Source organism: Zasmidium cellare (assembly GCF_010093935.1).
Source record: "Zasmidium cellare ATCC 36951 unplaced genomic scaffold M409scaffold_15, whole genome shotgun sequence".
Lineage (NCBI taxonomy): Eukaryota > Fungi > Ascomycota > Dothideomycetes > Mycosphaerellales > Mycosphaerellaceae > Zasmidium > Zasmidium cellare.
The window spans coordinates 699,139-718,908 of NW_022986959.1; the positions used below are offsets into that span (position 1 = coordinate 699,139).

Sequence of the window (19,770 nt, forward strand, 5' to 3'; positions counted from 1 at the left end):
CTTTCGTCGGAGCAGATGTCAGGCTTCTTGATGAGCGATCGTTTGCCATTATTATAAGTTCTGCTGTACCTTGCTCGAGAGATGAATTGTAGTCTACTGGCATCAATACCGCGCAGGCGGTTTTCTTCATGGTCTCTACTTGTGGCCATGGGATTTGATAGAGCGGTGTAATGTTGCGCTGTTGGATCTTGTTGGGCGGGTTCTGGGTGCGACAATATATATATCTTTAGCGTTCGTTCTCATGAAAGGCTCTCGTTGCTTGAGCGTTTTGAGAACTTGCATCAATGAGCGATGTTGTGAGATCCCTCAGTTGATGGGTGTAACGAGCGCCTTTGCCTCGCGAATGGCTTGCAACACGCTCCACTGCCTCAGACTAGGCGAGCGCACCCATCTCTCGCTCGACAGTCTCCACGCCTCAACTCGCATGCAGAGTCTGGTCCACCTCGTGCGCTTGACATCCAGTCCACCGATGTCTAAGTCGCCGTAACTTTCTTCGACAAGATCATCCAAATCATACAAATCCTCATTCGTCGCGCCTGTGGGTGGCTGGGAGATGAAGCACAAACATCCAGAATGCGTTCGAGGTATGCCTGCCTCCACACCAGATCAGCAGGAGGAAGATTGGGCGGTTGTGTAACTTGGATGCCGTGGTGGTGGTGGTGGCTTGAGAATCGATAGAACCGGCGACTCCTGCTTTGCCTTCTGGATTTTCAGTCTCGTCAGCAACTGTGCAGTCGATCCAGACAGTCTTCGCCAAGTCTTCGAGGCACTCGTCCGGGCCTGGAATACTATCTCCCAGAGCCCTTGAAGACTCGCCTCCAACGAACTGATTGATCTGCCGACGTACGCCAAGATCCATCTAATCTGGAACACGAGTCCTTCGGCATAGAAGCCTTTACAAGAATAGCTCGCGGCAATTCTTCAATCTCGCCTTCTCGAGCGGAGTGGGTGGTCCCAGCTGCGGCGGATTCGGTAGGGTCGAGGACGAGGTCGATGCTAGAGGTCGCGGCGGGGAGGTTCATCGTGGTGGTGGGTAATGAAGTGTGTGGTCTTATCGCATACATCTCCCCGGTGACAAGCGTTTCGAAGAGAACGATAGAATCCTGCTGTGGTGTTGTTCTGGATCTCACATCAAGTGCCCCGTCTCGAAATCGGCATTTCCTTGCTCTGCGAAGCTGTCCCGGCCTCTCGTACTGCCCGCCGCCAGAAACAATATACCCCTCGTTTAGCGAATGAAACCTATGCCGGGGTCGATGATGTCGGCTGTGTTGAGGATCAAGGTCATCGCCTTTGAGTTGGAGATATTCCGTCGCTTCCAACATCTACGACAAGGGCAAATTGGAGAGCTGAGGTCCATACCGTTCATCGCAGTGGCGGGTTCGTAATAGCCTCGTTCGAATACATCTTGATAGATTCGCAAGACGTCGCACTCGATGAGGTAGAGTGCCTGCGGGAGTTGGCGAGATCCGATCCATGCATTGCTGAGGGACTCTGGGCTTTCCTGCGGCTTTTGTAGGACGGTTGTTGGCTTGAATGTAGCGGATTCGATATCTACGGCTGTCGTATGCGTCTTGAGGAGTCTTTTATCGCGCTCGATTCATCATTGTCGAAGGCTATTCTGGGGAAGAGAGGTGTTGCACGGAGTGGAAGAGTGTAGGACACTTTGATATAAGACTGATCTGGACAATATCAGTGAGGGCAATCCAGCCTCATCCATACCTTCGCCCTCATCGTGGCATATACCCTTGAGCCATGCAGGGGTTCGCATTTTCGAGAGAAGCATCGAGGGAAGGAGTTGCCTGCAGGCCGAGAGTTGGACATTGCCGAGTCATAGAACGAAAAGTGAAGACTCACATTGGCGTGGGGAGTGACAGACAGCGAGCAAGAGCCGAGTCGGACTCGGGATCGTGGCCTGTGTTGAAGCATGCCGTCGTCTGCAGGGAATGGCCGGATCTTGTGTACATCGTGTCCTGCCTTGCCATGACCTACCTTGCCGTGCTCTTGTCGGCGTGCTCTTGCGTTTCTCGCTCTTCTCTCGTTACTACCATCGTCTCCGTGCGACGCTCGTGTTCGTCTCCTCGCGCCCCCATACACCGCACCAGCAAGTATCCTCGCCCATCAGAACCTCACGTCTCGCTCCTCGCCGTCTTCTTCTACTCCCTCAACATGCGCACCAAGCTTCCCATAGTGGTCCCAGCTGCGAACGGGACCCTCTTTGATCACGTTGCACGCCTGGGTGTGAGGCGAACGAACACGTGGAGGGAGCGTGGGGGTGCGTGTTCGCGCCGTGGATATCATGCAGGTGAGAGGCGAAGGATGCCCGTCGCGTCCTGTTCTTCGGTATCGGCACAGCGGCACAGGGCATTAGGACGGCGGCGCGCAGGGGTTTGCAGCAGTGTCGCGTATGGCGGTAATGATCAATTCTTCGTCTGCTTCTTCTTCATCTTCATCCTCATCGTCGTCGTCGGCGGATGAATGTCCATCTCCATCACGAGGAGAATCTCGCCTGCGGATGATATCGGCCGACACACCCAAACCAGCCGCGACCACATGCCAAGCCCCAAGGCCCGCCGACACCGGCCAAGCAGCATCGAAGCACTTTTGCGCCCAATTTCTCCCTCGCAAGCGCCGGCGCGGCAGGATTGCTTGAACGAGCCAAGCACATGGACCGCCAACCCTCCCATTCGACCAACTTTGACGCCTCACTCACCAATTCTTCACGGCCATTGACGGCGAGGTGAGTTTCGCCTGCATAATCAGATCATCAGATAGCCCACCTCGACACCCGCACACCCGAGGTAGCTCCATCTTATCTGATCGTTGATTGGACGTGTAGACCCTAGACGGGGATCGAGAATGGTCTTTTCTCTCTTTCTGGCGACGGCGGCTCCGATCGGAAAAGTTCGTCACGGAACGACATGCTTGCAAGTTGCCGGGGTGGGATGCAAGCTCCAGCCGATCGTGCCTTCCTCGTGGATGTGGTGTGGAAGGTGGCGTGTGCTTTGTTCCCAAAGGTCGAACCTTCCTTCACTCACATCTTTCTCAAGATCTTATCTACTCCTGGGATCTACCCGTCTTCGCTCTTTCCTCACTTCACCTCACTTCATCTCTCACACATACACCACCACCACCAAGCATCATCCCCGAGGATCGTCAGGAGTCAAGACTTGGCGACACTGCTTGGCCGTTGCTTGGTGTATCTTGATCATCCGCCATGGGCGTCCTCGACAACCTCCGCCACCGCCAGGCCAGCATCGAGCATGGCGCCGCCCCGGCCAACACCGCCGGCCTGAGCGGCGACGACTTCAAGAATAAGGAATTCGTCGGTGATGTCGAGGCGTCCGGCTCCGACAGCGACCGACTCAGCATCGAGGCCAAGAACGAGAAGGAGGTCCAGCAGCACCCGGACCAGGTCACCGACGGCGCTCAGCGCGGTATTCAGAAGGCTGAGGCGGCGGCGTTGGTTTGGAGCAAGAAGGCCATCTTCGCCATTTATGCATGGTCAGTCAATATCATCATCAATATTGATGGCTTCACCGTCTAATATGTGACTAGGATCTGGCTGTGCTACTTCATGCTCGCCTTCCAGCAGGGCGTGCAGGGCTATGTCACCGTCTACGCCTACTCCACCTTCAAAACTGCCCCGGCCATCAACACCGCCGTCATCCTCGCCCAGATCATCGGCGGCATCCTGCGCCTCCCCATCGCCAAGTTGATCAACGTCTGGGGTCGTGCTGAGACGTTTGCCCTGTTTGTCGGCTTCTACCTGCTGGGTATGATTGTTTTGGCTTCCAGCAGTGGTCCTGACTCGTACGCCGCTGGATATGTCCTGTACTGGATTGGGTGGGTACATCCCATTCTTCAACCGCACCTCCCCAACTAACACATCTCCCAGCTACGACGCCATCTACCTCATCCTCGACATCTTCATCGCCGACTCGTTCGGCCTGCGCAACCGAGCCCTGGCCTTCGCCTTCGCCTCCACCCCCTTCATCATCACCGCCTTCACCTCATCCCTCGCCGCCGAGTCTTTCCTCTCCAACCAAATCACCGGCGCCGGCTGGCGATGGGGCATTGGCACATTCTGCATCACCAATTTCGTCGTCTTCGCCCCACTTTCCGTCGTCTTCTGGTTCTACACCCGCAAGGCCATCAAAATGGGCGTCTACAAGCCCAGTGATAGTGGCCGAACCACCCTCCAATCCATCTGGCACTACTTCCATGAGTTTGGTGGTGAGTATATGCAGTCTAAACACACCTGAATTTCACTGACACGGTAATTCTAGTCCCCGGTGCTCTCATCCTTATGGCCGCCTTCTGTCTCTTCCTCCTCCCCTTCTCCCTCCAAACCTACGGCCGCGCCCCCTACGACTCGGCCACCTTCATCGCCATGGTCATCATCGGCTTCCTCCTCTTCTTCGTCTTTGCTGCGTGGGAGAAGTGGTTCGCCCGTGTGCACTTCATCCGCTATGACCTCTTGAGGGAGCGCACCGTTCTTGGATCGTGCATGCTCGCTCTGGTCTTGTACATGGCGTTTTACGGATGGGTAAGTCTTCACACTCATACACATCCATCCCCCACTAATTGCAATTTGCAGGACCTCAATTATTACAACTACGTCCTCGTCGACTTCGCCCTCCCCGTCTCCCTCGGCGGCTACATGAACCAAATCTACAACGTCGGCTCCTGCTTCTGGTCCTGCCTCATCGGCGTCTTCATCTACTACACCAAACACTTCAAGTGGCTCGCCTTCGTCTCCGGCCTGTGCTTCATGCTGCTCGCGAACGGCCTGCGCATCTACTTCACCTCCTACAACGCCCACATCGGCTACATCATCATGGTCCAGATCTTCAACGCCTTCGCCGGCGGCACCATCGTCATCTGCAACGAAATGGCCGTCATGGCCGCCTCCGACCGCGAAGGTGTCCCCCTCATGCTGTCGATGCTCTACCTCTTCAATGCCGTCGGCGGCGCCATCGGCCAAGCCGTCTCCGCCACCATCTACTCCAACACCTTCCCGCAAGCCCTCCGCCACGTCCTGCCCGAAGATCGATGGAACAAGGTGCCAGAATTGTATGCCGGCGGTTACGTCACCCAGATCATGTTCCCGCCTGGCACCATCGAGCGTGAGGCGAGCGATTATGCGTGGAGACAGACGCAGTACTATGGCAGTATCTTCGCGACGTGTGTGCTGGTGCTGGGGATCCCGGCGATTCTGCTGTGGAAGAACTACCGCGTGGATAAGAAGCAGAATAAGGGTACCGTCTTGTAAGAGATGGGTCAGGAGGTGTGGTGGAGAGTGGGTGTGTGTATGTTTTGAGCGAGAGGGAAGGGAAGTTGTGTAGTGTTCTTTCGCTTGAAGAATATCTAAAACAAAAGACGTTCATGTGAATACTAACATAACACTTTTTCCTATTTCGCTTATCTATTCCTCCTCTACTCGTTCTATACCTACTCGCTCCCTACTAGCTACGTCTTCGTACGTAGCTTAGAACTTGAAGTCCGTCTCGAGTAGCTTACCGCTCCCCTAATAGTAGAAGACCTATAGTATAGATAAGAAGATAAGAAGTAGAGTAAGGGTACCGTCTTGTAATGAGGTGGCTGGAAGATGTGGGAGTGTAGGAGTGAGTGTGTTTTGAGTGCGAGAAAGAGGAGGTTTCGTACAGTGTTCTTTCGCTTGAAGAACATTCGAAAGAAAAGACATTCGTAGGAATCATGCACGCTCTCTTCTATTTCCGTCGTCCCTATTCTTCTCTTCATGATATTCTTCTAGATATCTCGTCTTCGATCCCCCGTACACGTCCTTCCTCCCTTCTATACGAGCTTTTCCGCTGCCCCGTGCATGCCGTTTTTTTACACCACCGCCGCGAGTTCTCTCGTTTCTGTTGGGTTTGAGCGCATGTCGAGTATCGCCCAGGTCTCTACGAGAGACAGCAGGTCTTGCGCCGGGAACTGCTTATGGGAAAGGCTGTGCTGGTCGTCTTCGAATGGGTTTCTTTTGTTGTTGGTTCAGGCAAGCTTCATAGCCTACCAACGATTCTTATCATGTCCCGGACTTGATGACTTGGCCTATAGCTCCGTTCAGATCTTGACTCCTATATAGCGTTCCAGGAAAAGCAAGGAGGGAAGATTTCTTCTCTATATCCTCGTGCTTTGAAGGCGATTTCTCCGTCCGGGAAAAGCTCCCGGGCTGACAAACGTACATCTCTATCTTACCAAAACGATGTATATCCAGCGACGGCAGGCAGCCATGCATGCATCTTGCAAGCTAAACGAGAACCCCTCGTACACACCATAACTTCCTCCCCCCTAGAAGCGTACTACCTCCAACTCGGCGCCTCCGGCCTACGGGTCCCCGTCCCTATCCTCAGCGCGCTATGTCCATCGGGGACTCGCACTGGAGCAACTGGCTTCTTGATTAAGACAAGCCCTTCCACTTGTCAAAGTGTCGTACGATCGAGGGCTGCGTTCATGGGACACGGCGGGGTTCTACAGTAACGGGGTCTCGGAGGAGATGGTGATTTGGAAGGCTTTAGGGAAGTTTTGGGATGGAGAGGAGGAAGGTGGTCATTTTGACCAAGTGTTGTTGTGTTGTTTGTTTTCTTATCTATCTTTTGGGTGCTGTGCTTGATATGCGGTGGAGTTCAGGACTGATGGAAGGGCGATATAGTCTGCAAGGCCGCGAGAACAATTCTTACTCAAACCTGGTCTGAGCAGTGATTGAACACCCCCTGGACTACGTCAATATCGAAGGAATCTCCCGCTCTGCTATCGTTCATTCCGTCGGACGACCTCTCTACGCCGGCTGCAGATGGACCCCATCGACCTGCTGCTGCAAGTCCACTGCTTCGATCCTACGGTCTCCGTCGAGGAGAGGATGAAATGGAAGCTCTGCGTGATGGAGATTCGGCGGGAAGGTGAGGTTTATCGGTGTGGGAAGTATGTAGGCGGTGGAGGTTGCGAGGATGTGGTTCTGCGCGGAGAGGTAAAAACAGCTAGAGAAGTTGCACGGTCTAGACAGCGGAAGGAAGAGACAAAGAGGCGTACTTAACTTAGATTATGTTTTCGTATGTCTATTCACTTATTTAGCACTAGTAGTCATCCTTTTAAATAGGCGGAATCGCCTATCCCGCGTTAAGAGCTATATAATAAAGACGTCATTACTCTACACGAGTTAGGAGATCGAGCTTGCAACGTTCTACAATGTGTGCTACTGGCGAAGGAATTCTCAACGCTACATGCACGATCTTTGAGATCGTCCTCTTAACTTCAGTTGGTCGATAAATACGAACAGTCTGTAGCGGGCTCGTCTCCATCCGTCGTCGGTAAGCGCCGAGATGCGACTACGCCAAGTTCTATTCTCTCGTCGCTTGACTATTATCGTCACCTCATAACATGGTCTCCGGAGCTTAGGACATGGAACCTAATTTTGCGACCGGCTGTATTTGATCGTTTGGTGTGCTTATTGAGCAATGGTTCCTTGTCTATCATATACCAAGAAATACGCACGGTCGGGAAGCTTTCTTGGGATTTCCCCAAAAGGGAAGGAGTGCAGCTGATAGGATCATGCGCTAAAGATTTATGGCTCGGGGACTCTCTTAGGCTTGGGAGGTGGTCAAACATGGCCGATACTCTAGGACGTCAACATCATTGACATGACCATGGCGAGGCATATATATGATACATAGAGGGTTACGCTTCTCATCACCATGACCATCAGAGTTCCCAGAGCTCCGTCCTCCACCAAAAATGCATCTCCCCTCCCTCCTCCCCGTCCTCCTCGCCAGCAGCGTCTGTGCCTGGCAAAGGCCCAACCAGACCGCCTCCGACGAAGCGACGTCCCTCATCGGCATCACGACGGTGGCGCCCGGACAATTCGAAAGAGTCCGTCAACAAATGCGGAGTACCCCGTCCTCCAAAATCCATTCCGGCTAGCCGGCGCATCCTAGTTCACCTACATCATGGACGAAACCCTCTCCTGGATCCAGCGCAACGAGCCCGGGACGCTCCAGCTCGAGGTGTACACCCTCGCCTCACGCGCGAATGGGACGGAGATATCGTTTTTTGAGAAGTCGGCTCCCATGTTCCCTTCCTTTCACCTCCCCATTGTCCCCTCGTGCGCTGACGAGGTGTGTGACCAGATACGCCAACCGCGCCGCCCGAGACACGCATTCCAATTCGCAGCATTATGCTGAGTTTATTAAGTCGTTGACGCCGCTGTTGGTTGGGGAGCCGATCCTGCTGTTGGGGGATTATGAGCAGGGGTTTTCGTTGGCTGGGGGGAAGGGGGTGGCGGTGGGCTTGGAATGGGTGAGGGGATGGGACAGGGTAATGGGGATGAAGGCGGGCTTTTCTGGGTGTTGATGAGTTTGTCTTGGGCATGGACGAGGGTCGACGTGCACGTGAACGATGTTGAGCAGAAGCAGGAAATATCACCATCGTTTCTGGTCGTCTATCTGTAATTTTGGATTTTGTATAGCTGGTTTCTTCAAGATGTTATGTTCGGATTTCTTACTCAGTGTCTGGTCGGTGGAATATCGTTCTTCCGGTCAAGAACCCCCCTTGTCTCTAGCCGAGACAGGACGGGAATCTCACCGCCCTTCACTAGTCCTCTCTCTTTCCACGATCACCTCGACTGCGAGCCAAGGACATGTCTCTTCCTTCCTATATGTCTACCACGTCCTCCGGTTTGAACCTCTCATTGAGTTACCTCCCCATCATAACGCCGTCGGGGAAGTCACTGCAGTTGGACTTGGTTGTGCGGTCGGTCGAAGTTGACGAGACGCTGGTGTCGACGGAGGATTCCTTTGATTTTATAGATAGAAGGTCGTTGTAGAAGTCACCGGCGCTGTCGCTATCGTCGGGTTTGAAAGTTCGGTGGAGTTTTTGAACTGTCTACGCCATCGAACTGAGGACGAGGGCGAGTTGGCGGCGGTTAGAGCGGAAGCACGGCTCAACTAGTTCACGGATATTAAGCTCACGGCGAAAGAGATGTTACCGTTCACTCAAGTGTTGATTCTAAGCATGTGCCATGTATCAGAGGGTCTTTCTTTCTCACCAGATGACAAGGTATATCGTAAGCGACACTTCTTGCACGCTCTGCAAGAGAGTAAAGGGGCATATACAATTTATTCCAGGTCCTTCTTCGCACAGCCCCTGGACGTTCGCCGTAGCCCACAGGGCTTGTCTATTCGGATGCTAAAATCCTTCGAGACGGTCTATATAAAGACTGGGTACCGTGCTGTCCTAGGCTTACGGCAGAGGTGATGTAATGAGCGGGGAGAAGCGGTGCTATGATTGAACAGTGTTTTCTATTAACAAGGTGTCGACACGACAGTACTACGAAGAAAGGGAGGCTACGGCGACGACGACTTCGGAGACTGTAAGTCTCGGCACTCGGGACAGCCTCGTCATTGGGCGGATCGTCGGCAGTCAATTGATAATAAGCCTTCTGTTACTCAGCATCCTGCGACTGCCGTACCTAAGTCCTACAAGTCCCTCAAGTCCTGCATATTCTCCAAGTCCAACAAACCGCTTTTCCGCCCCCACAGCGCCACAGCTATGAGTGCCTTTCTGACGAACACCGTGCCTGAGATCTTTGCCACGGATGCCGACTGCTCGACGGCCAACGTCGCACTTGCGGCATTTTTTCTCCGCTCAATCATTGCGCCTCGTCGTCTGCAGACCGTGACTGGAGTCTTTGAAGAGCTGCCCCTTTTCTACTTTAAAACCACTGGCACACAGTCGTCCTTGCAGCACATTACCCTCGCTTGTGCATCGGCAGCTTATGGCATCCGCCACAACTTGCCCGCCGCCCTGGCAATTGGGCGCTCGGCGTACGACGCTGCTATTGCACAGCTGTCCGGGGATTTGGCGACGTTCTCGGATCGCTCTGCACCTGGTGCTGCTATTCTCAATGTTGTCCTGTGCAACTTCTACGAGGCTTGTATTCCCCAGAGGGCCACACGGCCGGCCTCTACAAGCTCTGTATGCCACTGACTCATGGCACAGTTCATGATGTGTCTCAAAGACAATCGCCGTTTCCGCAACATACACGAGAAAGGCTTGGTTGGTCTGATCCGCAGCTGTGGAGCAGTAAGCTTCTCTCCGGACTCTGCTGATGGCCGTCTGTTTGAGGCTGCCCGACACTATATCGTATGTTGAAGTTACCGTGGCAGCGCGATGCCGAATTGACGTTTCTTCGCAGGCGAACGACTGTCTCGAGTCTGGGATATCAGCATCTGAAGCTCTCGGGCAGGCTGTCCCGACTCTGGACAGGGATGATGACGACTTCTGCCGTCTCCTGACAAGCTGCGTGATCCGAGCTGCTGACGCTGCTGCAGCGACATCCAAACTGGACAGTCATTTCACCCGGGAGGAACTGCTTGATGGTCTCCAACGGATTCAAACAGTCGAGCAAGACCTTGAACGGTGGACAAAATGCGTGCCCGAACACTGGAATTTCACAAAGCATTGCAACTTCTCTTGGCCAGCCCAGTACGCCTGCGAAAACAGATGTGATGCGTACTACGACATACAAGTGGCCTCCAATTGGAACTGTTACAGACGAGCGCGGTTGATCCTGTTGGAAAGAACCATTGGTCTGATCGACATCCTCAGCATCTTAGACCGTGAAGATCGCACGGCGATGAGGCATGCTTCACTGAAAGCAATAGCCCAGATTTCGGAAGACGTCTGCGCGAGTCTCCCCTTTCATTTAGGCACACGAGACCCAACGAGCGAGCATATCTCATTCCCCGTATCCCCTGACAACGAAGGTGATGCTGTCCGCAATCAGACTGCTGGAATACATGGCTGGTTTTTAATCGTTCTTCCGATCTGTCGACTTATGAAGACAACGCACATCCCCATTGCTCACACAGCCTGGATCACGGCGCAGCATCGGCGAATATGTGCCATCGTGGGTCACAAACATGGCATATCGGAGGACAGTACATCTGAAATCTTGGAAACTGCAGTACCCGCTTTTGCATCTGCTCTGCCCATTAATTCTAGTCACATTGAGTGAGTGCACTGCTTTCTTCTTGCGTTTTCGAGAAACGAGCAGTCGCTGAATCAGGATTGTAGACCAGCTCAAAGACGTGCTGAGCCTACCTCCACATCCATGTCTTCTGCAAGACCCAAAGAAGACGAGCACCTCCCTGGCAATAAGCTAAATAATCTCGCTGCCGAGAGCACAAGCTCAACAAGTGACACCAGAGCCGAGCCACGGTGCTGGCAGCATGCATGCGGTGGAAGAAGATTCGCAAACTGGTCCAATCTGGAGCGCCATTGCAAAGAACGAAACAAGGCGAAATGGACTTGCGCGCTTTGTGGAGCTCGCTTCACTCGTCGGTCGGCGCAGAGAGCCCACGTAGATCTTAAACGCTGTGGCTCGGTCAATGGTCGTCCACGGGTAGATAGAGAGTTGCCGCCATAGTACAACTAGCCAGTACGATACATGCTTGTGGAACCGTGGATCCGGTTCGGGATTCTCCTTGGCTGCATCGGCAGTGTTGGCTTCGGCGACTATCGATTAGCTGGAACACCATACGATGCATCGTGGTGGAGGAAAAGTATCTGGATGATGCAGCCTTGTCAAGAAGTGTTGTGGGGCCTGCTGTCTACGTTCGGTTAGCATATGGGATCGGCCGATGCATGTTGCAGATTAGCGGACTTGAAGGACTCGCAGCAGCTCCAGATGCGGTAGTAAGATGTTTAAAAGGGCCCGTGAGTCACTCCTTGAATAGACAAACTGACGCCGACTCCATGCGTAGGGCTCTAGTTGTAACAACTTGTCTTCAACGTATATAAGCTGGATAACTCACCCCTCGACTTACACCCCGGCGCCCCGACGCCGTTACCCCTCTTCACATCGCCATGAGTACCACAGCTCGACCAATTGTTCTAGTCCTTGGAGCCGGCGCTGGCATCGGCGCCAACGTCGCATCCTGTTTCGCAGACGCAGGATACGCTGTTGCCCTGGCGGCCCGAAGCCTCCCTACTTCCAAACAAAATCCCTCACGTTTGGAAATCCATGCCGATCTATCACAACCGAGCGTCATCCCGGCCATATTCAGCACCGTGGAGAAGGAGCTCGGAGAGCCTCCAAGCGTTGTAATATACAACGGTGAACTAACATCCCGTCCCTCAAAATCGTATTGCATGACACTGACGGCTCGACCCCAGCGGCTTCGCGCACGTTAGCCCAGGCCGACGACCCTCTAGGATCCATGCCACTCGAAGACTACCACAGGGATATGACAGTCGGCCTGCACAACGCCGTCGCAGCTGCCCAAGAGGCCGTTCGCGGCTTCAAGACCCTCCCGAAGTCTCGCGCCACGACGTACATCTACTCGGGCAACAAGCTCAACGTCATGTCTGACCCGAAGACATGGCCATTCGGCATCGCACGCACGGGCATGGCGCACTTCATCTGGGATTGCAGCGTGGCGTATCAGGAGAAGGGGTACAGGTAAGCTGCCTGGGAAAGTGGATATACTATATCAGACGGGGGACTGATTTGAGAATTTCCAGGTTCTATTTCACCGACGAGCGACTCAGTGATGGGTCTCCGTCTCGTGAGCTGATGGATCCGGTCGAGCGCGCCGCTGTGTATCTGCGTCTGTGTAGGGCGGAGTCGCAACTGCAGTGGCATTATACGTATGTTAAGGGGAGGGGTTATGTTGATTTTCGAGGGGTGGATGATCCGTGGGCTGTGAAAGGATCATGATGGGTCCTGGGGCGGGATTGGAACTCAGGGGGTACTTGTTTTTTGTGAGACTCTTTATGTATCAAGTCTTCTGCAGCTTGGCGAGACGGCTTTCAATCTGTTGAAAGACTGGTCCAAGTATGCCACACCACTTGTGTGCCACACGGTTTGTATTACATTTCAAGATAGATGGAATGTGCGTGACGATTGAGATGTTAGATATACTTGTTGCTACCCTTGAGGAGCCCGTCAAAAACCACTACTCTGTCACGCATGAATCCTGGCAAGTACCCATCGTCGAGTCTCCTGAACCTCATAGCTACGAGAAGTCATCTACTTCTTCGTCTTCCCGGGGATGGTATACAACATGACTTATCAGATCGTCTAAAAGCAGTCGAAACCAAACAGCAGTAGGGTCGTCCATTTACCGGCCTCTGACATTTCTCCGTTGGACGGCACCGAACGGACATGTTCGTCGAGCCCTTCGTTTCCTGAAGAGGAATACGCTAAAGCATCGGATCAAACGAAGGAACCTTTCAAGTGTTATGGGCCCATGTTTGACCATCATGTTAATACGAGTGCAATGTAGATAGAGTGAAGCAGTTCCAGTAGCGTTTTGAAGGAGCTTGGTCAGTAACTTGACTATATCTATCTGTCCCTTCCCGCTCAATGTTGTTTCTTGCAAAAACTTCTCTTTTACACACTCGGCTAACAACCATGGAGGATCCTTTCACTCACCTTCTACATCCTGGTCAGAAGTACCACAAAAAATCATACGATCGCCTTGCTGCTACCAAGGACACTTTCAACGGCAACGGCAAGACAGTCCTCATCACAGGAGGGGCGACTGGAATTGGATTCGCAGCGGCCAAAGCATTCGCTGAATCCGGTACCAACCGTATTGTCATCGTCTCCCGCAGCCTGGAGCCCCAGCTTGCCGCCAAGGCTGCTCTCGAGAAAGACTTCTCCAAGACGAACGTCGTCTTATATCAGCTGTCTCTAACCGACTTCCCCGGAGTCACAGCCATGATCAAGGAGCTCAAGACCATCGACATACTCACCCACTCGGCTGCAACTGGCCACGACGATCACGCCGAGCCCCAGAGCGCCGACTCGATCGATCTGGACGAGATGCAGAGGATCTTCGATGGCAACATCATGGGCACTTACAACCTCGCCAAAACCTTCCTCGCTCTTCCCGCGCCGCCATCAGGTCGAAGAACCATCGTCAACATCTCATCCGTCGCCGCCCAAATGACAATCTCAAACTGCATCGGCTACGGCGCCAGTAAAGCCGCCGGCGTGATGCTCTTCCGCTACCTCGCGGCGGAACGCAGCGATGTCAAAATGTTCTCAGTTCATCCCGGGGCGCACTTCACCCCCATGTCAGCCAAGGCGGGTTTCAAGATCGATGCGTTTCCCTGGGATGATATTAATCTTCCAGCTCACTTTTGTCGTTGGTTGGCGACGCCGGAAGCAGACTTTTTGCATGGGAGGATGTTGTGGGCGCATTGGGATGTTGATGAGTTGGTGGGGATGAAGGAGAGGGTTTTGGCTGATCCTAATTTGTTTACGCAAGGACTCATTCTGGGATGATGAGATCGATCCTTATAGCCTACCATAATATCTTGAATATAGTCGCCACTCCCATTCTATTGAGCCGTAGTATTGTGAAAACATCTCGCCGAAGTTCAGTTGTACATTTATCACAGAAGCTTGACGTATACTCCTTTTATTGTCAGTTTCTGGCCACTCTCAGTCCAACGTACTCTGCCATCTGCATTGGTCAGTTGTATCTACTCCTGTAATGTGTCTCAGAGCGAGATTCGCGACTCGTAGAATTCAGCCTTGCTTCCCATGGCATGTCGAACATGACGGACCTGAGAATGACTTTGAGTTATGGAACAATTCTTGGAAACTTTTGCACAAGCCTCGACATCTTTGAGTCTTTCACGGAGAGTCAGAAGGATCAAGCAGCGGTAGTGAAGTGAGTTGATCACGCCCACTTCGGACGGACCCGAGAAGAGACGGACAAGTCCGACGGGGGAGGTGAAAGTTCCGCCCCTTCTCAACCAAATTTCCGTCCTCTCTGCTCCGTCTCTTCATCATCAACATCTCAATCAGGAACCACGGCTGTGATATGGTGGAATCGGGTTTTGCACACCGCGCCTGCCGCAAATGTCATTCACGCAAGATCAGATGCGATCGTCGGCTCCCAATTTGCCGTTCCTGCGCAGAGAACTCACGAACATGCACCTATGAGCCGCCATCGCAGCCGTCCGCCTCTCGTCGTCATCGGCCTGAACAGAGGACTTCTTCAGTATTGCCATCGCCAGAATCCACCGCCGAAGCTACGGCGGTGGCCGACCCAGAGGAGGTAGCAATCGACCGCTTTGCCGAGACAACGATAAGTTTTCTTGACGAGGACGCATTTCGTCGGAGCTTGTTGCCGTTGTCAAACATTCCACCGGACCATGAGATACCGGAGTACGTACGAGTCTTGGTCAACGGCCATGAGGCAATGCGAACCATCGCCAAAGCATTCTTCGACCATACCTCTTCTTGGCTACCAATCTTGTCCCAGGCAAGATTCTTTGACAGTGCTCTGACAGTGTTCCGGCAGCCGTCGATTGAAACTTATTTCGTATGTTTGTGTATGTCTCTCCACACAGAGCCGCTCGACGACGACACGAATGCCCGAGACACTACAAGATATCGGGCTGTCTGGAAGCTGTTTGATGAGCTGCAGATGGTGCCAGCGCATTCTGCCATGGCGCTGTCTGTGATTCAAGGTCGTATATTGATGCTCGCTTACGAGATTGGCCACGGCATATTCCCGAACGCATTCATGGGCATATCAAGTTGTGTGCAGCTGGCCACCGTCCGGGGTCTCAAATTTGACGACTTGGGGTTGCTCGAGGATCAGCAACAAACGTTGAACATGTCTTTCGCTCGGGAAGAAGAGAAACGGTCGTGGTGGGCTATTTACGTTTTGGAGAGGTAAAGCCTGAACCGTCGGGAAGTCAACGCAGGCTAAGACTGATTGACCTCTTTCACAGAATTGCAAATTTCGGACGAATCCAGCCTCGCACGTTGGTACCAGAGCCTTCGCTATCTACCCTACTTCCAAGCAAAGACCAAGAGTGGCGGGACGGTCGTGTGCGATACAGTGGCAATGTCCTTGGAAGGCCCTCAAGTGATGTCGGCGGTTTCGCTGGCAACGCACGAGCGGCGTATCTCCTGAGCTGTGTCTACATTTACAATGCAGATCGAGAAAAGACAAAACCCCATGAAGAGGACGAAGACTGTCGCATCCAGCTGGTAAACACCATTCATGCTCAGCTCGAGGTCATCAAGTCGCTCTCCGAAGCTAGCACGCCCATCGAGTGCACAAGCTCAGCAATCTGCCATTGCGCCCTCATCGTGCTAAGCAGGTCGCGAGACCTCGACGATGAACTCTTAGAGCCTCACGAAAAGATAAACGCGAGAAAGTGAGCACATCAAACCAGGCAGCATCCCGCCTTATATGTTGCCTTGGCTTTATCATTCGGCAAAGTTCCTCCTGTCCCAAGGAGCGAAGACCGAGTTCGACATTCTGATATTGGCCTTGAAGCGGCTTCGGTCGTACTGGAGAGCAGCAGGTCAGCGAGAAGATCTCCAGTCTTGATTGCAGACGAGGCTGACAAGAGAATTCCAGACGTTTATCTTAAACTGCTTCATGCATACGAGGTAACCCTGTCGCCAGCTGCATGAGACATATACGAGAGACGTGTTCTTGGCTGGACCTCAGCAGGAGCTAAGCGATGTCGTACCAATGTGGGCGGAGCAGCAGCAGCCGCCGCTGCATCACAAATTTTACGAGCAGTGATGGTCTTCCTCGCCTTCTATACCGTCTGGCGCCAGCGTCAAGAAATGCCACCTTACAGTGATGATCCGGACTTACTCAGTAGCGTGGAGTGGGAAACCGCGATAAAAGCCTTTTACAACGGCCTGGAAGCGACTGATGGCATGTACACCGGTCTGCCAGTTGGACATATCAGGCTTTTGACCATCCAGCCAGGCGAGCAAGGAGATGCGATTCGCTGCGAGACTGCCGAGCATCCACTTCGCAAAGACTTAGAGTACTCAGCACTGTCTTACAAATGGGGCTCGCCACCAGAGTCACACTCGATCTTCCTAAACGGACACCGATTCCCTGTTCGAAAGAACCTATGGCGGTTCCTCCATCAAGCCAGAAGTCGAGCATGCTCTACTCTAGCTGGTAGCCTGTGGATCGATGCAATATGCATCGACCAGAGCAACGACCAGGAGCGGGCCCGACAGGTGCACATGATGCCATGGATCTATCGGATGGCCGAGCAGGTGGTCATCTGGCTAGGTCCTGCGTATGAGTCCAGCGACGCCGCGATGGATATGTTCGCGAAAAGACCACCGGAGGGGCGCAAGGGGAACCTTTCAAGTCTCGTGGGGAAGAATGCCGGCATCCCTATCGGGCTGTTGTGTGGAAGACCATACTGGAGACGCCTTTGGGTGTTCCAAGAGGTCACGTTGGCTCGAAAGGTCTCCTTGATGTGCGGCAATCGGCTAGTTGCGGGGGAATCATTCCGCCGAGTTCTCAGCCCGATCGAAGACTATAAGGAGATGGTGCATTGTGGACTGGCGCAACCTCTACGAGCGGCTGACAGCAACGAATACCGATTGATTGAGGACAGCCCTGCCTTGTCTCTCCTATCTCAACGTCACACTCGGAAAGACCGGTTGCTACTATACGAACTGATTCAAAGCACCCGTCACTTACGATGCGCAGAGCCTCGCGATAGAGTCTATGCCTTGCTTGGTGTAGCCACCGACAGCTGCGGAGGCATTCGTGTGGACTACACCATTCCTCTGGTAGCTCTGATCAATAATGTTCTGCGGAGTCAGTGGGAGTTGCAACCGCCGGGTCGGATCGACCATGTCCAAAGAGAGTATCTCGAACTCTTGCACATCTTCGGCCTCAGTTACTCTTCTGCTTCTGATCTTGCCGACGGGCATGGACGGTTCCCTTGTCCAAGCTTGGACGACAGAAGACGGCTTCTGCTAGTTCCTACTGGAACTTTTCTTACTCTTTGGTGGGCTGAGTTTTATGGCCATGAAACGGCGGCACTGCTCATCCTTGAACTACTTGACTGGGATGAGTGCCTAGCAAGTGCAAAAGCCCAAGGGAATGAAGCAGCCATAAGGCTGCTACTCTCCGCCGCTGCGCGTTCAAGCCGGAACGAAAAATAATGAGACTTGCCTCCAGAGATACAGTATTTAGATTACCAAAAATGAGGAAAAACATACCTGGAATATTCATCGGTCTATGTGTGATCTTGACAGGGTGATAGCATTTATCGCGTTTGAAAATGTGAATCCGAGGGTTTTACGTGGAGGTTTCCCGGTGCGAAGCGTTCGACGAGCAGACACTGGGTGGTATTACTCACATCAACTGCCATAGCCTCAAGGATCTCATCGATGTTAATATGATGATTTCTGAACAAAAGTCTGTACAAACCATGTGATCATTAATCAGCGGATGTTGTAGTCAGCATCAAAGCGTACTTTGGTCCACATACCGCTCTCCGTAACTTGGCCGTTCCATGGAACCTGGAGTAGTGGATCTTGTCCGAGAAGTCGGCGGTTTCGATGGCGTAGTTCTCAGGGTGTCGAACGTTTGACCCGGCTTAGAAACCCGGCTACATCGGCGGTAGTACGGCTTCTATATTGTGTTCCCTTGCCGAGCAACTCATAGTCTTCATCGTAGCTGATCTGACTTCTAGCTCCTCGCAAGTTTGATAAAACATGGCCTCCGCTGAGCAGCACAGCGCACTCTTCAAGCCCCTTCGCATTGGCAGCAGTCACCTTTCCCATCGGATCGCTCTTGCACCACTCACTCGACGTCGAGCCCAAGATGATCACACCCACACGGTTAATCTCGCCAGCGAATACTACGCTCAGCGTTCTTGCTACCCCGGAACGCTGCTCATCACCGAAGAACATTGATCTCTCCGAGAGCTGGCGTGTACAACAACATACCAGGGATCTACACACATAGGCATATCGAAGCATGGAAGCAGATCGTGGACAAGGTCCACGAGGCCGGTGGAATCATCTTCCTTCAGCTAGCAGCGGTAGGGAGATTGGTAGACCTGGAGGATTGGGAGTCTCAAGGCAGACCAGAGTTATTCTCTGCTTCTGCGATCCCCGTGGATGAGGACTATCCAGTGCCGACTCCCTTGGACGGGGAGAGCATCGAACAATACATCGAAGACTTCGCAACAGCGGCAAAAGCAGGTGTGGAGATTGCTGGGTTTGATGGCGTCGAGATACATGGTGCAAACGGACTGTTGGTCGATCAGTTCATTCAAGATGGGACGAATCAGCGCAGCGACTCGTGGGGTGGCTCGATCGAAAATTGATCTCGTTTCGCGTTCAAGGTTACGAGTGCCGTGGCCAATGCTGTCGGTGCCGATAAGACGGCGATCCGACTTAGTCCATTCAGTCCATTCCGAGGAATGGGCATGAAAGATCCATTGCCTCAGTTCTTGGACCTCCTGACGAGGCTGAAACCTTTGAAGCTGGCGTACATACATCTCATCGAACCGCGAATTGCTGGAAGCTTAGAGGTTGACACACACGACACACTTGAGCCATTGATGAAGCACTGGTCAAACACATCTCCCGTTGTTCTAGCTAGCGGATATACTCCTAGCTCAGCCCTGGAGGCAGCTCAGGCGTTCCAGCAGTACGACATCATCATTGCCTTTGGTCGACATTTCACTGCAAACCCTGGCTTGGTCTACCGTATCAAGAACACCATCGAGCTGAATCAATACGACAGATCGACTTTCTACTCTACAATGAGCCCTCGGGGGTACATTGACTATGCATTCTCCAAGGAATGGCAGGCCGCACCCAAAGAACTATAAAGCTAGCGAGATACCTGATCGATCTCAAAGCCAGGCGATCTCATTCCAATCTTTAAAGTTGATTCATTAAACGAAGGAAATGGGTGATCTTCATGGCAGCATTTGACC

General features: G+C 52.9%; 7 protein-coding genes across 7 annotated transcripts; 6 read left to right on the forward strand and 1 right to left on the reverse strand.

Moving 5' to 3' along the window:
• Positions 1–306: 306 nt before the first annotated feature.
• On the reverse strand, positions 307–1,022 carry M409DRAFT_22411 (uncharacterized protein; the record flags this gene model as incomplete). Its single annotated transcript, XM_033806323.1, has 3 exons — positions 307–590; positions 682–835; positions 900–1,022. The coding sequence occupies 3 exons, from the start codon at positions 1,020–1,022 to the stop codon at positions 307–309; spliced, it is 561 nt and encodes a 186-aa protein (XP_033668499.1).
• A 2,192-nt stretch (positions 1,023–3,214) lies between these two features.
• M409DRAFT_22412 (uncharacterized protein) lies at positions 3,215–5,272 on the forward strand (the record flags this gene model as incomplete). The annotated part of the gene is made up of 5 exons (XM_033806324.1): positions 3,215–3,501; positions 3,556–3,843; positions 3,896–4,233; positions 4,287–4,546; positions 4,598–5,272. 5 exons carry the CDS (start codon positions 3,215–3,217, stop codon positions 5,270–5,272), a joined length of 1,848 nt encoding a protein of 615 aa, XP_033668500.1.
• A 2,477-nt stretch (positions 5,273–7,749) lies between these two features.
• M409DRAFT_22413 (uncharacterized protein) lies at positions 7,750–11,029 on the forward strand (the record flags this gene model as incomplete). The annotated part of the gene is made up of 7 exons (XM_033806325.1): positions 7,750–7,884; positions 7,950–8,083; positions 8,142–8,310; positions 9,338–9,382; positions 9,433–9,987; positions 10,012–10,155; positions 10,208–11,029. The coding sequence occupies 7 exons, from the start codon at positions 7,750–7,752 to the stop codon at positions 11,027–11,029; spliced, it is 2,004 nt and encodes a 667-aa protein (XP_033668501.1).
• An 851-nt stretch (positions 11,030–11,880) lies between these two features.
• On the forward strand, positions 11,881–12,733 carry M409DRAFT_22414 (uncharacterized protein; the record flags this gene model as incomplete). Its single annotated transcript, XM_033806326.1, has 3 exons — positions 11,881–12,130; positions 12,190–12,475; positions 12,538–12,733. The coding sequence occupies 3 exons, from the start codon at positions 11,881–11,883 to the stop codon at positions 12,731–12,733; spliced, it is 732 nt and encodes a 243-aa protein (XP_033668502.1).
• A 696-nt stretch (positions 12,734–13,429) lies between these two features.
• Positions 13,430–14,308, forward strand: M409DRAFT_54198 (uncharacterized protein; the record flags this gene model as incomplete). Its single annotated transcript, XM_033812632.1, has 1 exon — positions 13,430–14,308. The coding sequence occupies one exon, from the start codon at positions 13,430–13,432 to the stop codon at positions 14,306–14,308; it is 879 nt and encodes a 292-aa protein (XP_033668503.1).
• A 544-nt stretch (positions 14,309–14,852) lies between these two features.
• On the forward strand, positions 14,853–17,980 carry M409DRAFT_54199 (uncharacterized protein; the record flags this gene model as incomplete). The annotated part of the gene is made up of 3 exons (XM_033812633.1): positions 14,853–15,712; positions 15,772–16,203; positions 16,480–17,980. 3 exons carry the CDS (start codon positions 14,853–14,855, stop codon positions 17,978–17,980), a joined length of 2,793 nt encoding a protein of 930 aa, XP_033668504.1.
• Positions 17,981–18,535: 555 nt separating this feature from the next.
• On the forward strand, positions 18,536–19,662 carry M409DRAFT_66100 (uncharacterized protein; the record flags this gene model as incomplete). Its single annotated transcript, XM_033816785.1, has 3 exons — positions 18,536–18,692; positions 18,749–19,127; positions 19,179–19,662. The coding sequence occupies 3 exons, from the start codon at positions 18,536–18,538 to the stop codon at positions 19,660–19,662; spliced, it is 1,020 nt and encodes a 339-aa protein (XP_033668505.1).
• Between the last annotated feature and the right edge of the window lie 108 nt (positions 19,663–19,770).